At 44.8% G+C, this 20,974-nt stretch overlaps 1 protein-coding gene across 2 annotated transcripts in view; it reads left to right on the top strand.

Annotated features, from left to right (window-relative positions):
- Window positions 1–4,877: 4,877 nt before the first annotated feature.
- The window catches only part of SLC26A5 (solute carrier family 26 member 5), a 103,931-nt gene continuing 87,834 nt past the window's right edge, over window positions 4,878–20,974 (top strand). The window contains exons 1-2 of one of the 2 annotated variants that reach the window (XM_077264732.1): window positions 4,878–5,045; window positions 18,662–18,853. In XM_077264732.1, the coding sequence (XP_077120847.1) occupies window positions 18,699–18,853 (155 nt within the window). In that variant the 5' untranslated portion in view covers window positions 4,878–5,045; window positions 18,662–18,698. The remainder of the gene's footprint in view (window positions 5,046–18,661; window positions 18,854–20,974) is intronic. The other variant, XR_013215740.1, reaches the window with a different exon arrangement.

Below are 20,974 nucleotides of genomic sequence, written 5' to 3'. Positions count from 1 at the left end.
TGTTGGACAATGAAGTCACTGACCCAACCTGGGACAGTGCCATGCATAGTGAGGTCAGCAGTGCTGAGGGGAAAGGATCCACACCACCACAACAGGAAGGAAGAGGCAGTGGGGTGGCCAGAGGGAGAAGGCGGTGTGATAGTCTGGCTCATTTGCCTGCTCTCAGAGGTATGAAGAGAGGCAAGAAAGACCAAACTCATAGATTTGTGTGCACACACCTAATTCAATAATATAAACAGATAGTATAAAATGTATGATTTTATTGGAACATTGGAAAATACAATACCACAAACACATAAAAACAATTAAAAACACATATACAACATGGTGATCAGCCAACACCCCTAATGATCGAGACATGGCATCCCTTATCAAAATACACATATGAAGCTTGAGCCAACAGTAAATAATTAACAATCAGTAATAAATGCAAACCGATAGCTTCATCAGGGAAAGTACTGATACTACCAAGGTCTTTTACCTCCCTCTTGATGCATACTCAACAGGGAGCGATCCAGGAAGCCGGATTTCCTCTGCAGCTTATATGGCAAGTGCTATAACTTGCCGAATAAGAGGGAACCCAAGCAAATTCACTCATCTCTAGTCTCCACCTCCCTCGCTGGTGGAAGACAGCACTGACTTGTCTAGAGTGAGTACTGTCTGCAGAGAAAGTTCAGGTAAGCAGAGCTGTCAATCATCAGTGAGGGAGGCGGAGACATGTAAAACCACCAGTGAGCGGAGCAGTGCACTGAGCCTCTTGGCCACATCAAGGGAGCACTGAGCATCCTAAATTGCATATGCTATTGAACATCAATTTCTTCAGAACAGAGTTGAATTAGAGCACTAAAAGTGGGGTTTCTATAAAGGCTATATCTCCTACAAGGAGAGGTGCTTAGTTTATACTGTCAGTTTGAGCTGACAGATTCCTTCTTAGGCCACGTCCCCACCTAGTATTTGGTCAGTATTTCACATCAGTATTTGTAAGCCAAAACCAGGAATGGGACATAAATGAAGTGGTGACGTGTTTATATTAGGGTATGTGTCCATGGACCGGAATCCCAGCACTTTTGATGCAGCACATGTCCGCTCTGCCCAAAGCGCTGCCGGCTTTTGTACGCGCGGTGATTCCGCATGTGTTCATTGAACCATGCGGAATCACCGTATCCTATACGTAGGGCGGTGATAATTATATTGCGGAGACTGTGCATCCCCTCAAGTTAGACATGCTGCGGTCTATAAAGATGGGCCGCATGTGCATATACGCAGGTCTGCCACCTACGTCTTTGTACGCATAGTGGAGATGGGATTTCATAAAATCCCCTCCACTATGCTATAACATCTGGCCGCTGTGGATTGGACGCTGTGGATGTGTGCAGCGTCCAGTCTGCAGAAAATCCTGACCGTGGAAACATACCCTTAGGCCGGCTTAGGCGCCCTCTGGTGGATGAACTCATATGAACTCGAGCGTGGGAACTTTTCCAAGGCTCCAGTTCATGAGGACATCCAGCAGAGGGCGCCTCACCGCGACTCAATGTAAGTACAGATCACCCAGCTTTCCTTTCAGCACCCGGGGATTACAGGCACGAGCGAGTGCTTTAGCGCAGCTCCTGCCTGTAAATTGATTTAACCCCTTCAGAAGGATTTACATCGTGGGACCTGACAGATCCTCGGATGTATGTATATTGTGGGTTTATTATTTTGCCAAGCGAGGGTCTTCAGGTGGATTGAGAGAGCAATAAAATACTAAAACAACCTGTGTTTATTTCATTAAAATAATTTTTAATAATGTGTGTGTGTTTTTTAACCTTTTCATACTATTGGATTAATAATGGATAGGTGTCATAATTGACGCCTCTCCATTATTAACCTGGCTTAATGTCACCTTACAATAGCAAGGTGGCATTAACCCTTCATTACCCCATATCCCACCGCTACACGGGAGTGGGAAGAGAGTGGCCAAGTGCCAGAATAGGCGCATCTTCCAGATGTGCCTTTTCTGGGGTGGCTGGGGGCAGATGTTTGTAGCCGGGGGGGGGGGGGGGGGGGCAATAACCATGGACCCTCTCTAGGCTATTAATATCTGCCCTCAGTCACTGGCTTTACCATTCTGGCAGAGAAAATTGCGCGGGAGCCCACGCCAATTTTTTCCGCCATTTAACCCTTTATTTTAGCAGCTACAGCAACCAAATTTTGCACATACACACTACTAACATTAGTAGTGTGGAATATGCAAAAAAAAAGGGGGATATGAGATGGTTTACTGTATGTAAACCATGTCTCATATCATGTCGGGTTTGGGAAGGAGAAATGAAAAGCTGGCAATTGAATTACCGGCTTTTCACTAACACCGCTGCATATTTCTCGCAAGTCACACTGCTGGTCCGTGTGGAATCCGTATTTTTCTCGCCCCCATAGACTTTCATTGGCGTATTTTTTGCGCAATACGCTGACAAACGCAGCATGCTGCGATTTTGTACGGCCGTAGAAAGCCGTATAATACGGATCCGTAATATACGGTTGATAGGACCAGACCCATTGAGAATAATTGTGCCGTTTGTTTGGCGAGTTTTACGGACGTATTTTCTGCGCTCTTACGTCCGTAAAACTCGCTAGTGTGGCACCGGCCTTATACTTTTCCTCTGATTGTTCCACTCCTGGTTTTGGCTTACAAATACTGACGTAAAATACTGAGCAAATACTGAAGGTTGGGACATGGCCTTCATGTAGTTTTCTGCCCTTATTAAAGAAGTGGTCTCATTAAAACTTTAATTTTTATTATCCATCCTAATTATCTATGAAAATGATGTGTAATTGCATTAGAATACTTACCTGTTGCTGTCATTTCTGGTTGCCAGTGCCACTCCTGTCCCACATGCAGGCTCGGACTGGCCCACAGGGTAACAGGGGAATCCCCTGGTGGGCCCCTGTGTAGATCTGGGCCCCCAGCCCCATTGTATGGGCAGTACTTGGCATAATTCACTTGATTCACTCTGTACAGAAAAAAGCAGCATCTCATCATTCATTAACCAAACTACCCAGTTTATTATTATATAGAGATATAGGTAAATTTGTGAACGAAGGTAGTATAATATTTGCATGCAGGTGAAAAGTGGGCCCCCCCAAAGTCAATGTTATTGGTGGGCCCGTGTCACCCCAGTCAGATACTGCCCACATGGCCGCTCCTCTTCTTTCCGGGCTCAGAGACACTGCAGTGTGGGGTGATGCTACTTCCATCAGTGTAAGGGGAGAGTCGGTTTGTAACGCAATGCCTGGACTGGCCGACAGCTCTCCCGACCTGAGTGTGACAGCAAGTATTCAACGCGGCAGCCACGCTAGGTTAGTCTGAGCATTGCATTCTTCATCCGGGTTAGGCTGCCGTCACACTAGCAGTATTTGGTCAGTATTTTACATCAGTATGTGTAAGCCAAAACCAGGAGTAGAAACACGTCACCACTTCTGCATTTATCACCCACTCCTGGTTTTGGCTTACAAATACTGAGGTAAAATAGTGACCAGATACTGCTAGTGTGACGGCAGCCTTATACGGCCGTCTGGCTTTGCCCTTAGACTATGGGGCCTCACAATAATGCTCCATAGACTTACGTTAAGAAAGCAACTTGTGGTTCACACATAAACCCCTGTATGAGCCGATTTACCTGTTTTCAGGATACACGAGCCAGAAGAGAACAAGAGCGGTTCTGGATAACGGAGGAAACAGTGATTGTGAAGTATTTTAATACATTTACACATTATTATATAGGTAATTAAGAGGGATTATGAAATAAAAGTTTTGATGAGACATCTTTAAATTGGACCAGTCACCGTGGTAAACGTGGGCAGCTTTGCCTAGTTTTATTTCCGCTGCTCCTCTGAGTAGTGTTTGTTTTGTAAATCGCCCACAAGGCTCCGGAGGGACGGTGCTTTTTATTTAGTGATTTTTCTGGTCTCACCGCATTCTCGGAGAGCGTCTTTGGGCTGCTGTGCCTTATTACCCCGTGAGAAGAGCGGATCGGAGTGTGCAGCACACGTGTATGGTCCAGGTCCGTGGCCAGGAGCTGTGTAAATTTCCTTCCCCTCTGATATACCAGGCTGAGCCTATAATTACCCGGGATGGTGAGACGTCACCTGGGCACCACAGATGGCACCACACCAGGCCAGGGTATGAAATGCGCCAGGAAATTCATGTACCATTATGTACCTCGTCCTGTCCATGGCCAGAGGGCACATGGTTGTGCAAAGCTATCGCGCGTCTCTAGAAAAGCCATATAAAGAACAGATCTCTGGAACAATATGGCGGGTATAAAATAACAAAAAGGATACTGGGGAGCAGCGGGAACAAAATAAGAACAACTGGCCATGATTGTTATTATACAGCCAAACCAGCACCCTATTGGGGTCTGCCAATAATGCTGCACTAAGCTAGGTGCCAGACTATTGGACCCCCGACAACCAGCCGGTAACAGCACTGTGCCCGGGACTGGCAGCTCCATCCTTGTACAGGTCCAGGATTCTGCCATTGGAGCTAACCCTACAGCTGCCAGACACCTTCTATGCCCTATGTGGGGGGCATTGTCACCCTGCCCTGAATTCCAACAGGGCAAACAACTGCCAGCAGAGGGTGACAGCACAGACCCTCGCACCCCGGGGTCACCGCCACCATTGCCTGGTGGGTCACTATGACACAGCTACACACGCACTGTCTCCTGACCTGTACATTACACACTGGATGCGAGGGCGGGGCCAGAATATTGCTCCCATGCTAACCTTTACCTCCACAGCGGTGCATGATGGGTAGTGATGTTTTTATGCCGGCGCTGCACTGTCATTTATTGTTGCACAGGACTACATTACCCGTCAGCCCTCAGGAGGAGCCTGTCAGTTACACAGGCGTACTGGTGCCCTATCATCGGCGTCTCACATTTCAAGGAGCTGATAGTTGTCCAAGTCACAAGTGAGACTGCTGCTCATAGCGCTGCTGTTAAATTGTAACTAGTGGAAGACAGTAGCGGCAATTACACGGGGAAACACCGCATCCTGCCACTGAGGTAAGTGAACTGACATGAACCTGAGCTGCTGCTGTGCCAGCTCTGCCATTCCTGCACAGAGGTGACACCTAGGCATTACTACAGCCATTACTGCTCCTCCATGGGAGACTCCTCGGGTCCTCCACGTCTCATCCATATAGCCTGTGTGTGGGCATGTCTCACTGGGCACCACCAGTGGCAGACATCACTGTGACACCTGCCACTCGTGGGGCTGCACTGTAACATTGTGTGACTGTGTAGTGTGGTGACTGACATGTCACAAGACCATGGAAAATGGCTCAGACTGTATGTGTGTGCGCCATTTCTATAGATGACAGGGTGACATAAATTCTGCCATACACAGACCCCTATGTTATAGTATAGGGGGCCCCAACCTGTGGCTCCCAACTGCCCGCTTGTTATTAGCACCAACTACGAAGAGCAGGGCTCCAGGTGGTGATGAGGAGAGAGGGTGGTAACTGCCATTTAAAGGGCTGCTTGGAGCTGGATGAACAGTGTGGTGGAAGAGCCTGATTCCAGAATACCAAATGGGGTATAACACGTCAGTGTGATTTCTATGGGGGCTTTTTGGCTGTTACTATACGGGTATAGGGGTCTCTGGGTGTCACTACTGTGGAGGGGGGAGCAGGATCTTGATGTCACGTCTTGGAGGGGGTTCTGGATGTGTCTCCTAACCCTCTCACAGCTCAATGTGACACTTAAGGTAAGGAAGGGTGTGGACCACTGTCTTACAGAATATGATAGAAGACAGTGTCATGATAGAATTGTTCTAAATATTTACTTCCCATATAATACCAATGGGCGGAAGAGATGTTTAGCCTGGTGGTGCAGAGGAGCTGACTCTGGTAACACCATATGGTGTGATCCATTACCGACAGGGTACTTTATAATCTTCACAGATAACTCTTGTCACAGATTTTTTGTGATGTCTGCCACAGTGCAATGGGCCACACATGTTTGCAGTGTCCAAAATAGGTATTTCAGGGTCATACACACTGGGACTCAGAATTCAGAGAAGAAGACTCTGAAATGCCCATTAAAGTAGAATGGTGGCAACACAAGCCATATCTGGGGGACAGCCAAGATTAATTTTCCATACATAATTCATTGATGCTTCCTCCCATTCTGTTATTCTCCCAACTTTGGACTCCAAAGGGAATGAATGGAGAGACGGTTCAGTATGTACACTACTGCCCAACTCTAGGTTCAGAGTGATGATGAGATGTGTGCAATGTCACCAAGGACAGCTGGCAGTGCTGATTCTGTTAGTTGGTGCTGCTTGCTGCATCACGCACTGGGTTTAGATACGCGGAGTATACCGCGCGTCCTGGGGTCAGATACGCGGAGCATACCGTGCGCTCTGGGGTCAGATACGCGGAGCGTACCGCGTGCCCTGGGGTCAGATATGCGGAGCATACCGTGCGCTCTGGGGTCAGATACGCGTCTCTCTGTGTGTCACACATTATTGGATTAGTTGTGCCGCTCTGCCATGTCAGCGTAAAGCGCACTTCAGATGTCTGTAATGCATAGACGTCTGAATGAGATGTTATACTGACTTAGCAGAGCTGAATCAGTATTATTATTATGAGGTCATTACAGGTTGTAAGCTTCTTTGAAGAGGTGGGTTTTCAGGTTTCTTTTGAAGGATCCAAATGTGGTGGATAACAGGATGTGTTGGGGCACAGAATTTCAGAGGATGGGGGATATTCGGGAGAAGTCTTGGAGGCGATTGGGTGAGGAACGAATAAGCGTCGAGGAAAGAAGGAGGTCTTGGGAGGACCGGAGATTACGTGAGGGAAGATACTGAGACTAGTTCGGAAACATATGGAGGAGAAAGGTTATGGATGGCTTTGTAGGTCAGTGTTAGTAGTTTAAACTGGATACGCTAGGAAATTGGGAGCCAGTGAAGGGATTTGCAAAAAGGGGAAGCAGGAGGGTAGCGAGGAGAGAGATTAATTAGTCGGGCAGCAGAGCTAAGGATGGACTGGAGGGGTGCGAGAGTGTTAGAAGGTAGGCCACAGAGGAGGATGTTGCAGTAGTCGAGGTGGGAGATGATTAGGGCATGCATGAGCATTTTGGTAGAGTGAGGGTTTAGGAAAGGACGGATTCTGGAAATATTTTTGAGCTGGAGGCGACAGGAGGTGGCGAGAGTTTGGATGTGCGGTTTGAAGGACAGGGCAGAGTCCAAAGTTACTCCGAGGCAGTGCATTTTTGGGACAGGGAAAAGTGTGATTTAATTTATTTTGATAGATAGATCAAGTAGGGAAGGTGTGCAAGATGGAGGAAAGATAATGAGTTCAGATTTGTCCACATTGAGCTTGAGGAAGCGAGAGGAGAAGAAGGAGGATATGGCTGATAGACACTCTGGGATTTTGGAGAGCAGAGAGGTGACATCTGGGCCAGAGAGGTAGATCTGAGTGTCATCAGCATATAGATCAGTGTTCAGAAGACAGCATTGTGATGATTACATGGCTGTGCCCTGAACACTGTGGCACTAACAGCGGTGGTGAGCACAGGTCTGCAGCCTCTTAATGTACTACTAATACCAGGCTACTAAGCTGTTCTCACCGCTGGAAGATGTCTCTGCAGTATGCAGTTTTCTTTCTGTTCAGAGCAGCCCTGCAGAGGTCACTTATTCCAGTGGTAAGTAGGGTCATTCCATGGTAACTTACGTTACATTCACAAGCCAAAAACTGGCTACAGACTGTTCTTTGAAGGCAGGCACAAAAAGGAGTGAATGTATATTGTACATTAACTACGGTATTCTCAATAGATTTCAACACAGTTTGATTTTTCAACAATAACATTAAATACAAAATACAGAGTTATTACTCGGTAACTTACGTTACAAAAAAAGGAAAGGCAATTGTCCTTCATGAGTCTGCAAATTTTCTGTTCTGGTAAACAGGGGAGACGCACTATTTTTATTGTATTAAAACACCATAGTCCCAGCAACTCAAAAAAATGTATTTTAACCTCTCAAGTTAAAAGCAACAGTTTTTATTACAAGAAATATAGAGAACTTACGTTACAGCACAGTATAGTAACTTTAGTTACTAAGCTGATGGTAACTTGCGTTACAATATGTTACCATCCATTGGATTAAATTTATTGTAAGGTAAGTTACCATCATCTTTGTAACGTAAGTTACTATATTGTGTTGTAACGTAAGCTACCATGGAATGACCCAGTACAGCTTGGTAGCCTGATAGTAATGCAGTGTCAGGCTGCTGACCACCGCTCGCTACCCTAATGCTCTACTCATGAGCCAGGGCGTTCTCAGTTCACAGCTAAGGCAGGCACAATGTGGGAGATAGGGTCAGACACTGACTGCATCTCCTATTGCCAGGGGCTGACGAATTTAGGGTGTGCAAATGTAGTACTCAGACAAACCCATGCGCCAATAAAAATGGCACCCCTCAGCGGCTCCTGAAAAAAATAATAAATGTTAAAACAGTACATTTAATTTCATATAAAATAATTTATTATCAAAAATTATTAATGCAGAAATACAAATTGTGACACATTCCCTTTAAATGCTGAATAGTCTTGAATAGTTTTTTTAAAATCTTTTGTTTTTATTTTTTATCGTATCCCATTCACAAATTGTTTTTTTTTTCCAGTTTCTCTTGTTTTACTGTCACATTATGTAAGTGGCATGTTTAAGAGTCGGATGAAAGTAAAGTCAAGTTGAACCTGGAGCTGAATTTCTCCATTTTTCTTCCATGCAGAAAAGTCAATGTAAAAAATGTCTCTGAAATCCTAAATATTTGAAAATGGCATTTGGCCCAACTGCATCTGGAAACAGAGATTTGTTACATTTTTTTTTTTTTCTTTGAAAATGTTTTATGTGCTTCCCATAGTGGCCAATAAGATGACTTATCTTTTTCAATAAAACTGCAGCTCATTCATGTGTGTGGTCTTCTTGTACATGTGATATCCATTGTTTAGTCTTGACTATTCCTACTCCTGATAGCCATTGGTAGTCTAGGCTTCTCTTATGCCTGTTTAGCCGTTGGTTGGTCTGGGCTTCTCCTATGCCAGTTTAGCCGTTGGTTAGTCTGGGCTTCTCCTATGCCTGTTTAGCCGTTGGCTAGTCTAGGCTTCTTCTTTGCCTGTTTAGCCTTTGGTTAGTCTAGGCTTCTTTGCCTGTTTAGCCATTGGCTAGTCTGGGCTTCTCCTTCGCCTGTTTAGCCGTTGGCTAGTCTGGGCTTCTCCTATGCCTGTTTAGCCGTTGGCTAGTCTAGGCTTCTTCTTTGCCTGTTTAGCCGTTGGCTAGTCTGGGCTTCTCCTTTGCCTGTTTAGCCTTTCGTTAGTCTAGGCTTCTTTGCCTGTTTAGCCGTTGGCTAGTCTGGGCTTCTCCTTCGCCTCTTTAGCCGTTGGCTAGTCTGGGCTTCTCCTGTGCCTGTTTAGCCGTTGGCTAGTCTGGGCTTCTCCTTTGCCTGTTTAGCCGTTGGCTAGTCTGGGCTTCTCCTTTGCATGTTTAGCCGTTGGCTAGTCTGGGCTTCGCCTGTGCCTGTTTAGCCATTGACTAGTCTGGGCTTCTCCTTTGCCTGTTTAGCCGTTGGCTAGTCTGGGCTTCTCCTTTGCCTGTTTAGCCGTTGGCTAGTCTGGGCTTCTCCTTTGCCTGTTTAGCCGTTGGCTAGTCTGGGCTTCTCCTTTGCCTGTTTAGCCGTCGGCTAGTCTGGGCTTCTTGTTTGCCTGTTTAGCCGTTGGCTAGTTTGGGCTTCTCCTTTGCCTGTTTAGCCGTTGGCTAGTTTGGGCTTCTCCTTTGCCTGTTTAGCCATTGGCTAGTCTGTTTACATTGGGTTTTCAGCCGCTGAGACAACGCACACCTCATCACAGCTGTATTAAACAACACTTGATAACTAGAAATGCACCTCTGTATAACTACATAGTGCACTGCGCCTGCCTAATTCTTGTATCCACAGTGCATAGATACAGTGTTGGGCTATGGCTACATTATCTATGTTTGTTCCTCACCTGGGTTGTGGCTTATAAATACTGATGTAAGATACCGACCAATCACAGAAAAGGTATAATAGAAACACGTGCACCTATTCTGCATTTTTGCCCCACACCTTGTTGTGTCTTACAAATACTGATGTGAAATACTGATAATGTGACTGTAGCCTTAGGGTTCGCTCACATGAACGTATACATCGGACGAGTGCTGTGTGATGTTATATCGGATAGCACTCAGCCCAATGTTATACTATGTGGCAGTGCGGATCTTCTATTTTATTTCTCATGTAGACTTGCATGAGATACCGTAATTATCGATTGTGTGATCCCCGACCCTAGACTTTACAACAGTGTCCAATGTGCAGGCTCTAAGGTATTACAGTAGATTTCATTTCCTTGGGACAATAACGCACTGGTCATGTGCATTTCCGGCATTCCATTGCCACAGGAAAGTTATCAGACTGGTAGACCAGTAGTAAACAGGCCCTCAGCGGCTGCCAGAGGTTCAGTTTTGGAGCATAGGACATTAAACAGCTAGTAATTTCCGGCAGCTTGCTTAAAGACATATATTTAGTAGAGTTTCTGACTACTGTAACATAATGAAATAAATACCGTACGTCCCTTCTGATCTGTTTCCTGATCCCAGTTTTGTCACACTGTGGTTGACAGAGCAGGCTAATGACTTGTAGCGTGCATTGCACTGACTGGGCCCTGTGACTAAGGCCGGGGTCACACTAGACCGTAATACGGACGAGTGCTATGCGATAAAAAATCGCATAGCACTCGGCCCAATGTTAATCTATGGTGCAGCTCCCATCATCCGATATTTTCTCCACCGTATTTCGGATCCGAGGGAACTCGCAGCAGGCTGCGATTGTCAGCGTATCTCGGCCGAGACTCGCCAATGAAAGTCTATGGGTGCGAGAAAAAATCGGATTACACACGGACCATGCGTGTGCATTGCGAGAAATACGCAGCGGTGTTCTATAGAAAAGCCGGTAATTCAATTGCCGGCTTTGCATTTCTCCTTCACAAACCCGACAGGATATGAGACATGGTTTACATACAGTAAACCATCTCATATCCCCATTTTTTTTGCATATTCCACACTACTAATGTTAGTAGTGTGTATGTGCAAAATTTGGCCGCTGTAGCTGCTCAAATAAAGGGTTAAATGGCGGAAAAAATTGGCGTGGGCTCCCGCGCAATTTTCTCCGCCAGAATGGTAAAGCCAGTGACTGAGGGCAGATATTAATAGCCAGGAGAGGGTCCATGGTTATTGGCCCCCCCCGTGGCTAAAAACATCTGCCCCCAGCCACCCCAGAAAAGGCACATCTGGAAGATGCGCCTATTCTGGCACTTGGCCACTCTCTTCCCACTCCCTGTAGCGGTGGGCTATGGGGTAATGAAGGGTTAATGCCACCTTGCTATTGGAAGGTGACATTAAGCCAGATTAATAATGGAGAGGCGTCAATTATGTCACCTATCCATTATTAATCCAATTGTTTGAAAGGGTTAAAAAACACACACACACATGATTAAAAAGTATTTTAATGAAATAAACACAGCGGTTGTTTTAATATTTTATTGCTCTCTCATTCCATTTTCAGACCCTCGCTTGGCAAAACAATAAACACACAAGATACATACCCTCTCTGATGAACTGTCACGTCCCACGAAGTAATCCATCTGAAGGGGTTAACTAATATTACAGGCAGAGCTGCGATAAACCACTCGCTCGTGCCTGTAATCCCCGGGTGCTGAAAGGAAAGCAGTGATCTGTACTTACATTCAGTCGCGGTGATGCGCCCCTGCTGGATGTTCTCATGAACTGCAGCCTGGGAACTTTTTCCCACGCTCCAGGTCATATGAGGACATCCACCAGGGGGCGCATCACCGCGACTGAAGGTAACTATAGGTCATTGACCTACATTTCCTTCAGTCGCGGTGATGCGCCCCCTGGTGGATGTCCTCATATGACCTGGAGCGTGGGAAAAAGTTCCCAGGCTGCAGTTCATGAGAACATCCAGCAGGAGCGCATCACCGCGACTCAATGTAAGTATAGATCACTGCTTTCCTTTCAGCACCCGGGGATTACAGGCACGAGCGAGTGGTTTATCGCAGCTCTGCCTGTAATATTAGTTAACCCCTTCAGATGGATTACTTCGTGGGACGTGACAGTTCATCAGAGAGGGTATGTATCTTGTGTGTTTATTGTTTTGCCAAGCGAGGGTCTGAAAATGGAATGAGAGAGCAATAAAATATTAAAACAACCGCTGTGTTTATTTCATTAAAATACTTTTTAATCATGTGTGTGTGTGTGTTTTTTAACCCTTTCCAACAATTGGATTAATAATGGATAGGTGTCATAATTGACGCCTCTCCATTATTAATCTGGCTTAATGTCACCTTCCAATAGCAAGGTGGCATTAACCCTTCATTACCCCATAGCCCACCGCTACAGGGAGTGGGAAGAGAGTGGCCAAGTGCCAGAATAGGCGCATCTTCCAGATGTGCCTTTTCTGGGGTGGCTGGGGGCAGATGTTTTTAGCCACGGGGGGGCCAATAACCATGGACCCTCTCCTGGCTATTAATATCTGCCCTCAGTCACTGGCTTTACCATTCTGGCGGAGAAAATTGCGCGGGAGCCCACGCCAATTTTTTCCGCCATTTAACCCTTTATTTGAGCAGCTACAGCGGCCAAATTTTGCACATACACACTACTAACATTAGTAGTGTGGAATATGCAAAAAAAATGGGGATATGAGATGGTTTACTGTATGTAAACCATGTCTCATATCCTGTCGGGTTTGTGAAGGAGAAATGCAAAGCCGGCAATTGAATTACCGGCTTTTCACAGATATCGCGCTGAATGAAATATAAATACAGAATATATATATATATATATATATATATATATATATATATATATATATATATATATATGTGTCTTAATGATATATATATATATATATATATATATATATATATATATATATATATATATATATATATATATATATATATATATATATATATATATATATATACTGTATATATGTTTTCCCGAACATTTGAGCACATAAATCCATTAGATGTCGGTTTTGCAAGCTTGCGAGAAAATCTCGGCATACGGATGCCATACGGATGTCACACGGATGTCACACGGATCATTTGATGCGAGGAAATCGCATCCTCGCACTGCACACGGATCACTGTTTTTGAAACATTTGTGCGATTCTCGGCCGTGAAAAACGGACCGTTTTTTTATACGTTAAGTGTGTCCCCGGCCTAACAGTAAGTTCATTTAGGGCACTGTGCTTCATATATCCAGTCATCTCCCTCATCTCTGAAAGATTGTTTCATTCAGGAAGAATATTTCATAATGAAGTTACTGGAGAGAGTTGAAAGAATACGTTTGTGTACATTTGTTGGCAATAACTCTTTTATGAGCGGATACAAGTCATCCTGAGCACTTGTGTAGCGCGTGACCAGGCTTCCTGTTCTGATGTGTGTGACAGCAGTTCTAACAACCTCTTTGGGTGCTTGGGATTTCCCTCCTGATAAGCCACTACCGTGTGTTATTTATGGTAGTCTTGATTTGATTCTGATTAGTAGTCCACGTCTTCAAGCTTGTATCATAATGAGCCAAAACATTTTGTGCACACGTTCAGGGTATGTGCATACGTTGCAGATTTCCTGCAGATCTGCAGCTTTTTTTTCCGCGCAGAAACGCTGCAGATCTGCAAGTGATTTACAGTACAATGTAAATCAATGGCAAAAAAAATGCTGTGATAATGGGGCGGAAAAATCTGCACGGAAAACGCAGCAGATTCAAAAAAAGACCATGTCACTTCTTTTGTGCAGATCTGCTGCGTTTCTGCACCCATTCCATAATAGAAATCTGCAGGGGTAAAAAAAAGGAAGAAATCTGCAACATGTGCACATAACAAAAAAAGGCGCAGATTCTGACCCTCGTTTTCTGCCAAGAAATGCAGAATCTGCACAGAAAATTCCACAGTCAAATCTGCAACGTGTGCATATAGCCTTAGGAATGTCTGCAGAATTTTCCTGAGCAAAACCGGACTCCCTGCTCAGGAAATCCGCTCACTTTTTTTTTTTTTTTTTAGCATTTTTCTTGCGTTTTTTGCTTGTTTTTTAATGCTTATTTTTTGAATTTTTTTCTCCGGAGATTCCTAATGCAATAATATAGCGGCAAAACCGTGAAAACTCCGCAAAATTAATGAACATGCTGCTTTTTTTCTGCGATACATTTTTTGGCGGAAAAAAACACAGCATGTGCACAAAAATTGCAGAATGCATTAAATTGATGGGATGCTTAATGTAAGCGTTTTTTAAGCGTTTTTGCAGCAGAAAACTGCCAAAAAAAGCGCGAAAAATCCTGAACGTGTGCACATAGCCTTAAACCACCTGTCTTCTATTGTGTAGGTTGCCCTTCTTCCACTGACAGCACTGTAATCAAACAACGCATGTACTTCCCAAAATCTCTGGTGTCTTGTGTTTTCTGGCACCCATATTTCAGCAGCAGATTCTGTAAAGTGTGAGACGGTCCTCCATTGATTGGCCAGATACTTGATAAATTTGTGATTTCTATGCTCAGATACACTCTCTCTCTCCTGGTCTTAGGCTTACAAAAAAAAACTTGGAATAGTTAATAATAAGCTGCTTTTAATCACTGCTGCTATATACTTGGACTATCATACTACGACTATATATTTTGAGGTCGTAGGTTCTGTGAGCTGCTATCCTCCTGCTTGACAACACAAAAGATCCCTGTGCCTGCGCTGTTACTGTTTGTCCACTTGTAAGATCCCTGTGCCTGCGCTGTTACTGTTTGTCCACATGTAAGATCCCTGTGCCTGCGCTGTTACGGTTTGTCCACATGTAAGATCCCTGTGCCTGCGCTGTTACTGTTTGCCTACCTGTAAGATCTCTGTGGCCTGCGCTGTTACTGTTTGCCTACCTGTAAGATCTCTGTGCCTGCACTGTTACTGTTTGCCTACCTGTAAGATCTCTGTGCCTGCACTGTTACTGTTTGCCTACCTGTAAGATCTCTGTGCCTGCGCTGTTACTGTTTGTCCACCTGTAAGATCCCTGTGCCTGCGCTGTTACTGTTTGTCCACCTGTAAGATCCCTGTGCCTGCGCTGTTACTGTTTGCCTACCTGTAAGATCTCTGTGCCTGCGCTGTTACTGTTTGACTACCTATAAGATCTCTGTGCCTGCGCTGTTACTGTTTGTCCACCTGTAAGATCCCTGTGCCTGCGCTGTTACGGTTTGTCCACCTGTAAGATCCCTGTGCCTGCGCTGTTACTGTTTGCCTACCTGTAAGATCTCTGTGCCTGCGCTGTTACTGTTTGACTACCTGTAAGATCTCTGTGCCTGCGCTGTTACTGTTTGACTACCTGTAAGATCTCTGTGGCCTGCGCTGTTACTGTTTGCCTACCTGTAAGATCTCTGTGCCTGCGCTGTTACTGTTTGCCTACCTGTAAGATCTCTGTGCCTGCGCTGTTACTGTTTGTCCACCTGTAAGATCCCTGTGCCTGCGCTGTTACGGTTTGTCCACCTGTAAGATCCCTGTGCCTGCGCTGTTACTGTTTGCCTACCTGTAAGATCTCTGTGCCTGCGCTGTTACTGTTTGACTACCTGTAAGATCTCTGTGCCTGCGCTGTTACTGTTTGACTACCTGTAAGATCTCTGTGGCCTGCGCTGTTACTGTTTGCCTACCTGTAAGATCTCTGTGCCTGCGCTGTTACTGTTTGCCTACCTGTAAGATCTCTGTGCCTGCGCTGTTACTGTTTGTCCACCTGTAAGATCCCTGTGCCTGCGCTGTTACTGTATGCCTACCTGTAAAATCTCTGTGCCTGCGCTGTTACTGTTTGCCTACCTGTAAGATCTCTGTGCCTGCGCTGTTACTGTTTGCCTACCTGTAAGATCTCTGTGCCTGCGCTGTTACTGTTTTGCCTACCTGTAAGATCTCTGTGCCTGCGCTGTTACTGTTTGTCCACCTGTAAGATCCCTGTGCCTGCGCTGTTACTGTTTGACTACCTGTAAGATCTCTGTGCCTGCGCTGTTACTGTTTGACTACCTGTAAGATCTCTGTGCCTGCGCTGTTACTGTTTGACTACCTGTAAGATCTCTGTGCCTGCGCTGTTACTGTTTACCTACCTGTAAGATCTCTGTGCCTGCGCTGTTACTGTTTGCCTACCTGTAAGATCCCTGTGCCTGCGCTGTTACTGTCTATTTGTCCACCTGTAAGATCTCTGTGCCTGCGCTGTTAGGCTGTGTGCACACGTTGCTGATTTTTCGCGTTTTTTTCGCCATAAAAATGCTATAAAACTGCAAAAAAAACCAGCATACAATATGCATCCCATCATTTAGAATGAATTCCGCAATTTTTGTGCACATGATGCATTTTTTTCCGCGAAAAAAACGCATCGCGATAAAAAACGCAGCATGTTCATTAATTGTTTTTTTTGCGGATTTCCCACTATAAAATGCATTGGGAAATGTCCGGAAAAAAACGCACCAAAAACGCATGCAGATTTGTTGCAGAAAATTTCAGGTTTTTCTCAGGAATTTTCTGCAAGAAATCCTGAACGTGTGCACATAGCCTTAGGCTGTGTGCACACGTAGCACATTTTTTGCGTTTTTTTCGCTGTTTGCCTACCTGTAAGATCCCTGTGCCTGCGCTGTTACTGTCTGTCCACCTGTAAGATCCCTGTGCCTGCGCTGTTACTGTTTGTCCACCTGTAAGATCTCTGTGCCTGCGCTGTTACTGTTTGCCTACCTGTAAGATCCCTGTGCCTGCGCTGTTACTGTCTGTCCACCTGTAAGATCCCTGTGCCTGCGCTGTTACTGTTTGCCTACCTGTAAGATCCCTGTGCCTGCGCTGTTACTGTCTGTCCACCTGTAAGATCTCTGTGCCTGCGCTGTTACTGTTTGTCCACCTGTAAGATCTCTGTGCCTGCGCTGTTACTGTTTGCCTACCTGTAAGATCCCTGTGCCTGCGCTGTTACTGTCTGTCCACCTGTAAGATCCCTGTGCCTGCGCTGTTACTGTTTGTCCACCTGTAAGATCTCTGTGCCTGCACTGTTACTGTCTGTCCACCTGTAAGATCTCTGTGGCCTGCGCTGTTACTGTTTGCCTACCTGTAAGATCCCTGTGCCTGCGCTGTTACTGTCTGTCCACCTGTAAGATCTCTGTGGCCTGCGCTGTTACTATTTGCCTACCTGTAAGATCTCTGTGCCTGCGCTGTTACTGTCTGTCCACCTGTAAGATCTCTGTGGCCTGCGCTGTTACTGTTTGCCTACCTGTAAGATCTCTGTGCCTGCGCTGTTACTGTCTGTCCACCTGTAAGATCTCTGTGGCCTGCGCTGTTACTGTTTGCCTACCTGTAAGATCTCTGTGCCTGCGCTGTTACTGTCTGTCCACCTGTAAGATCTCTGTGCCTGCGCTGTTACTGTTTGCCTACCTGTAAGATCTCTGTGGCCTGCGCTGTTACTGTTTGCCTACCTGTAAGATCTCTGTGCCTGCGCTGTTACTGTCTGTCCACCTGTAAGATCTCTGTGGCCTGCGCTGTTACTGTTTGCCTACCTGTAAGATCTCTGTGCCTGCGCTGTTACTGTCTGTCCACCTGTAAGATCTCTGTGGCCTGCGCTGTTACTGTTTGCCTACCTGTAAGATCTCTGTGCCTGCGCTGTTACTGTCTGTCCACCTGTAAGATCTCTGTGCCTGCGCTGTTACTGTTTGCCTACCTGTAAGATCCCTCTGCTGTTACTGTTTGATGCAGACGATCCCTGTGCCTGTGCTGTCACTGTTTGCCTACCTGAAGAAGCAAAAGATTGAAAACTATGTACGGTATTTGGAATTGCTCTATGCTTAGTGACGCAATAATAAAGATATCTTTTTATACATGCGTTCCTGTGAATGAATGGTGATGTTGTTTTTTCTGTCCGTCAAAAAAGGGAATCAGGTAATGAGGTGAATAATTAGTTTGAATTTGGCACCTACTTTATCGTGTGTTTCGACAGAGGAGTAAAATTGACTGTGTAATCTTGTGTAGTTTGGAGACCTCTCTGAGTGAGGTCTCCTTGTCTTGGCAGGTGAACTCAGTAGTAGCAATAATGCAGTTGTAAACAGTGATATGTTAGGCTGGGTTCACACTTTGTTATGGGCGTCCGTTAGACGGACTACTTTACACCGCGGCATAAACGCGGTGTAACGTAGTCTGTTAAGGCCGCCATTAATTCCTATGTCGGACGCATCGCTAGCGCACGCCCACGCCCACAATGGGCGTGCGCTAGGGATGTGCCGTCATTGAGTGACGGACCCTGAGACACGGTCTTCAGCGTTTCCGGGTCCGTCACTGCTAGCGCAGATAGAGCTAGCAGATGCTCTATCTGCGCTAGCGTGCTGCCATACCGGCACTTGCGTTTACAGCAGCCCGTTACCGTATGTGTTGAACGGGCTGCTGTTAATGCAGTGTGAACCCAGCCTTACAATCTCTCACACTCCTTGTTACCGTCCATAGTGCTTTTGCTGCCACCAGAGGTAATTAATTTCTTGTTTCGGATATGTTTGATAACTTTGTATACTTATGTAACAAACTAAATGTGATATCTCTCTACAGTGACCTTCAGATACTGAACAAGGACGTGAAATGTGCTATGGAACTAGCTTCAGGGGAAGATGAGTGTCTGTGCCAGAGACAAAAATACTGCGTTGATCGGCCCATATACACCCAGGAATATTTGCAAGAACATTTACATTTGCGAAAGAAAGAGCCAACATCCCTACTTCATAACGTAGCACAATCGTGCCGGTAATAATCTTTTACTTTTACTCTTTCCTGATACTCAGGCAGCTGTTTACCAAAATTATGGCATAGAAACACCTTGAAGTGTTGCAACATTTTTGACGTTTTCATGTCCGTTTCTGCCAGCTCTGCCAAAGTGGGCTGAGGTTGGACAAGGTATAGCAGCGCCCACCCAACAAATTTGTTCAAAGTGGCGGCACTCTTTAAGCCAGAACTGTTACACTAGTCCATAACTGGAGTAACACTTCTGGCGAGCCACATATAGTCACATGCCAGTGATAAGATGCACTGAATTCATGTGCCTTTTAATGAATTACTGTAGGTACATCTTATTCCTGCAAGCCTATCATTAAGGATGGTGTATGGAACAAGAAGGAACTAAAAGCATTTTTAACTGTGATTCATTACCTTTCTTATGGCGTTTGATTATATATCCAAAATTTAAAGCAGTTTTCTGGTCATATGATATTGATGATCTAACCAAATATTAGGCCATCAACATCAGATAGGTGGGGGTCTGACAGCTGGCACCCCCAATGATAAGTGGGCTGAAGAGCTATTAGACAGGTCAACAAAAAAAAAATTTTTTTCTGGTGTCCAAAATATTTTAATGAATTTGGGGTATTTTTGGGGTGCTGATTCTGAATATGCTATCAGTTTTGCTAGATTGGCTCAAGTTTTTGACATTTTTGGTATCTTATTTATAGCACTTGTTGGTAAATGCGACGCATCATCTCATTAAGTTCTTTGGATTAGTACTTGAACTGAGCAGTTCTTAATATAGTTTTGTGTTAATTAGTGTTCTAAAAGTTTGTTCATAGCTTGATTTTTGCACTAACTTTATGTTGTTGTCTGTTTTCCAGTGAAAAGCATGAACTCATCAAGAAGAAGTTGTCTTAACGATCCAGACTCATTCTGTTACATTTGTGGTGAATACACACTGCCAAAACATAGAAGAAACATAACAGACTTCGTAAAAAAAGTGTATTTTGCCTATTTTGGGGTTATGCTTGGGGACCAAGACAAGTTTTGGGCACCACACATAGTGTGCAAAGCATGTATCGAATTATTACGAAAATGGAGCAAAGGACAAAGAAAAAGCTTAAAATTTGGTGTTCCAATGGTGTGGAGAGAGCCAAAAAATCATCATGATGACTGTTATTTCTGTGCAGTGCAAGTGCAAGGATTCAATAAGCATAAGAAACGAAAATGGGAGTAACATGGAATCTGCAAGAAGGCCTGTCCCTCATTGTGAAGATGTGCCTGTACCTGTGTTTACCATAAATAACAGTCATCATGATGATTTTTTGGCTCTCTCCACACCATTGGAACACCAAATTTGAAGCTTTTTCTTTGTCCTTTGCTCCATTTTCGTAATAATTCGATACATGCTTTGCACACTATGTGTGGTGCCCAAAACTTGTCTTGGTCCCCAAGCATAACCCCAAAATAGGCAAAATACACTTTTTTTACGAAGTCTGTTATGTTTCTTCTATGTTTTGGCAGTGTGTATTCACCACAAATGTAACAGAATGAGTCTGGATCGTTAAGACAACTTCTTCTTGATGAGTTCATGCTTTTCACTGGAAAACAGACAACAACATAAAGTTAGTGCAAAAATCAAGCTATGAACAAACTTTTAGAACACTAATTAACACAAAACTATATTGAGAACTGCTCAGTTCAAGTACTAATCCAAAGAAATTAATGAGATGATGCGTCGCATTTACCAACAAGTGCTATAAATAAGATACCAAAAATCTCAAAAACTTGAGCCAATCTGGCAAAACTGATGACATATTCAGAATCAGCACCCCAAAAATACCCTAAATTCGATGAAATATCTTTGGCACCAAAAATGCTGTTGACCAGTGTTATAGATCTGAAACCTCTGCCACTCCCACCCAGTGCTTCCTCCTGCTTGACTGAAAGCCTCTATGCTGTGTGACTTCAGGCAAATGAGCCGTCAGGCAGGAGGCAGCAGCGCTGGGTCTAGAGCTGGAGTGACAGAGGCTTCAGATCTTCAGACTCGTTTGAATCAATTCAATTGCTGATTTCTGGGTAAGAGGAATAGACTGGCGAGATAAAGGTGTTGCTGGACTTGTCTGTAAAAGATCTACATGTGCA

The sequence above is a fragment of the Ranitomeya variabilis genome, chromosome 5 (genome assembly GCF_051348905.1).
Source record: "Ranitomeya variabilis isolate aRanVar5 chromosome 5, aRanVar5.hap1, whole genome shotgun sequence".
Lineage (NCBI taxonomy): Eukaryota > Metazoa > Chordata > Amphibia > Anura > Dendrobatidae > Ranitomeya > Ranitomeya variabilis.
This window is presented reverse-complemented; position numbering and strand designations above follow the sequence as displayed.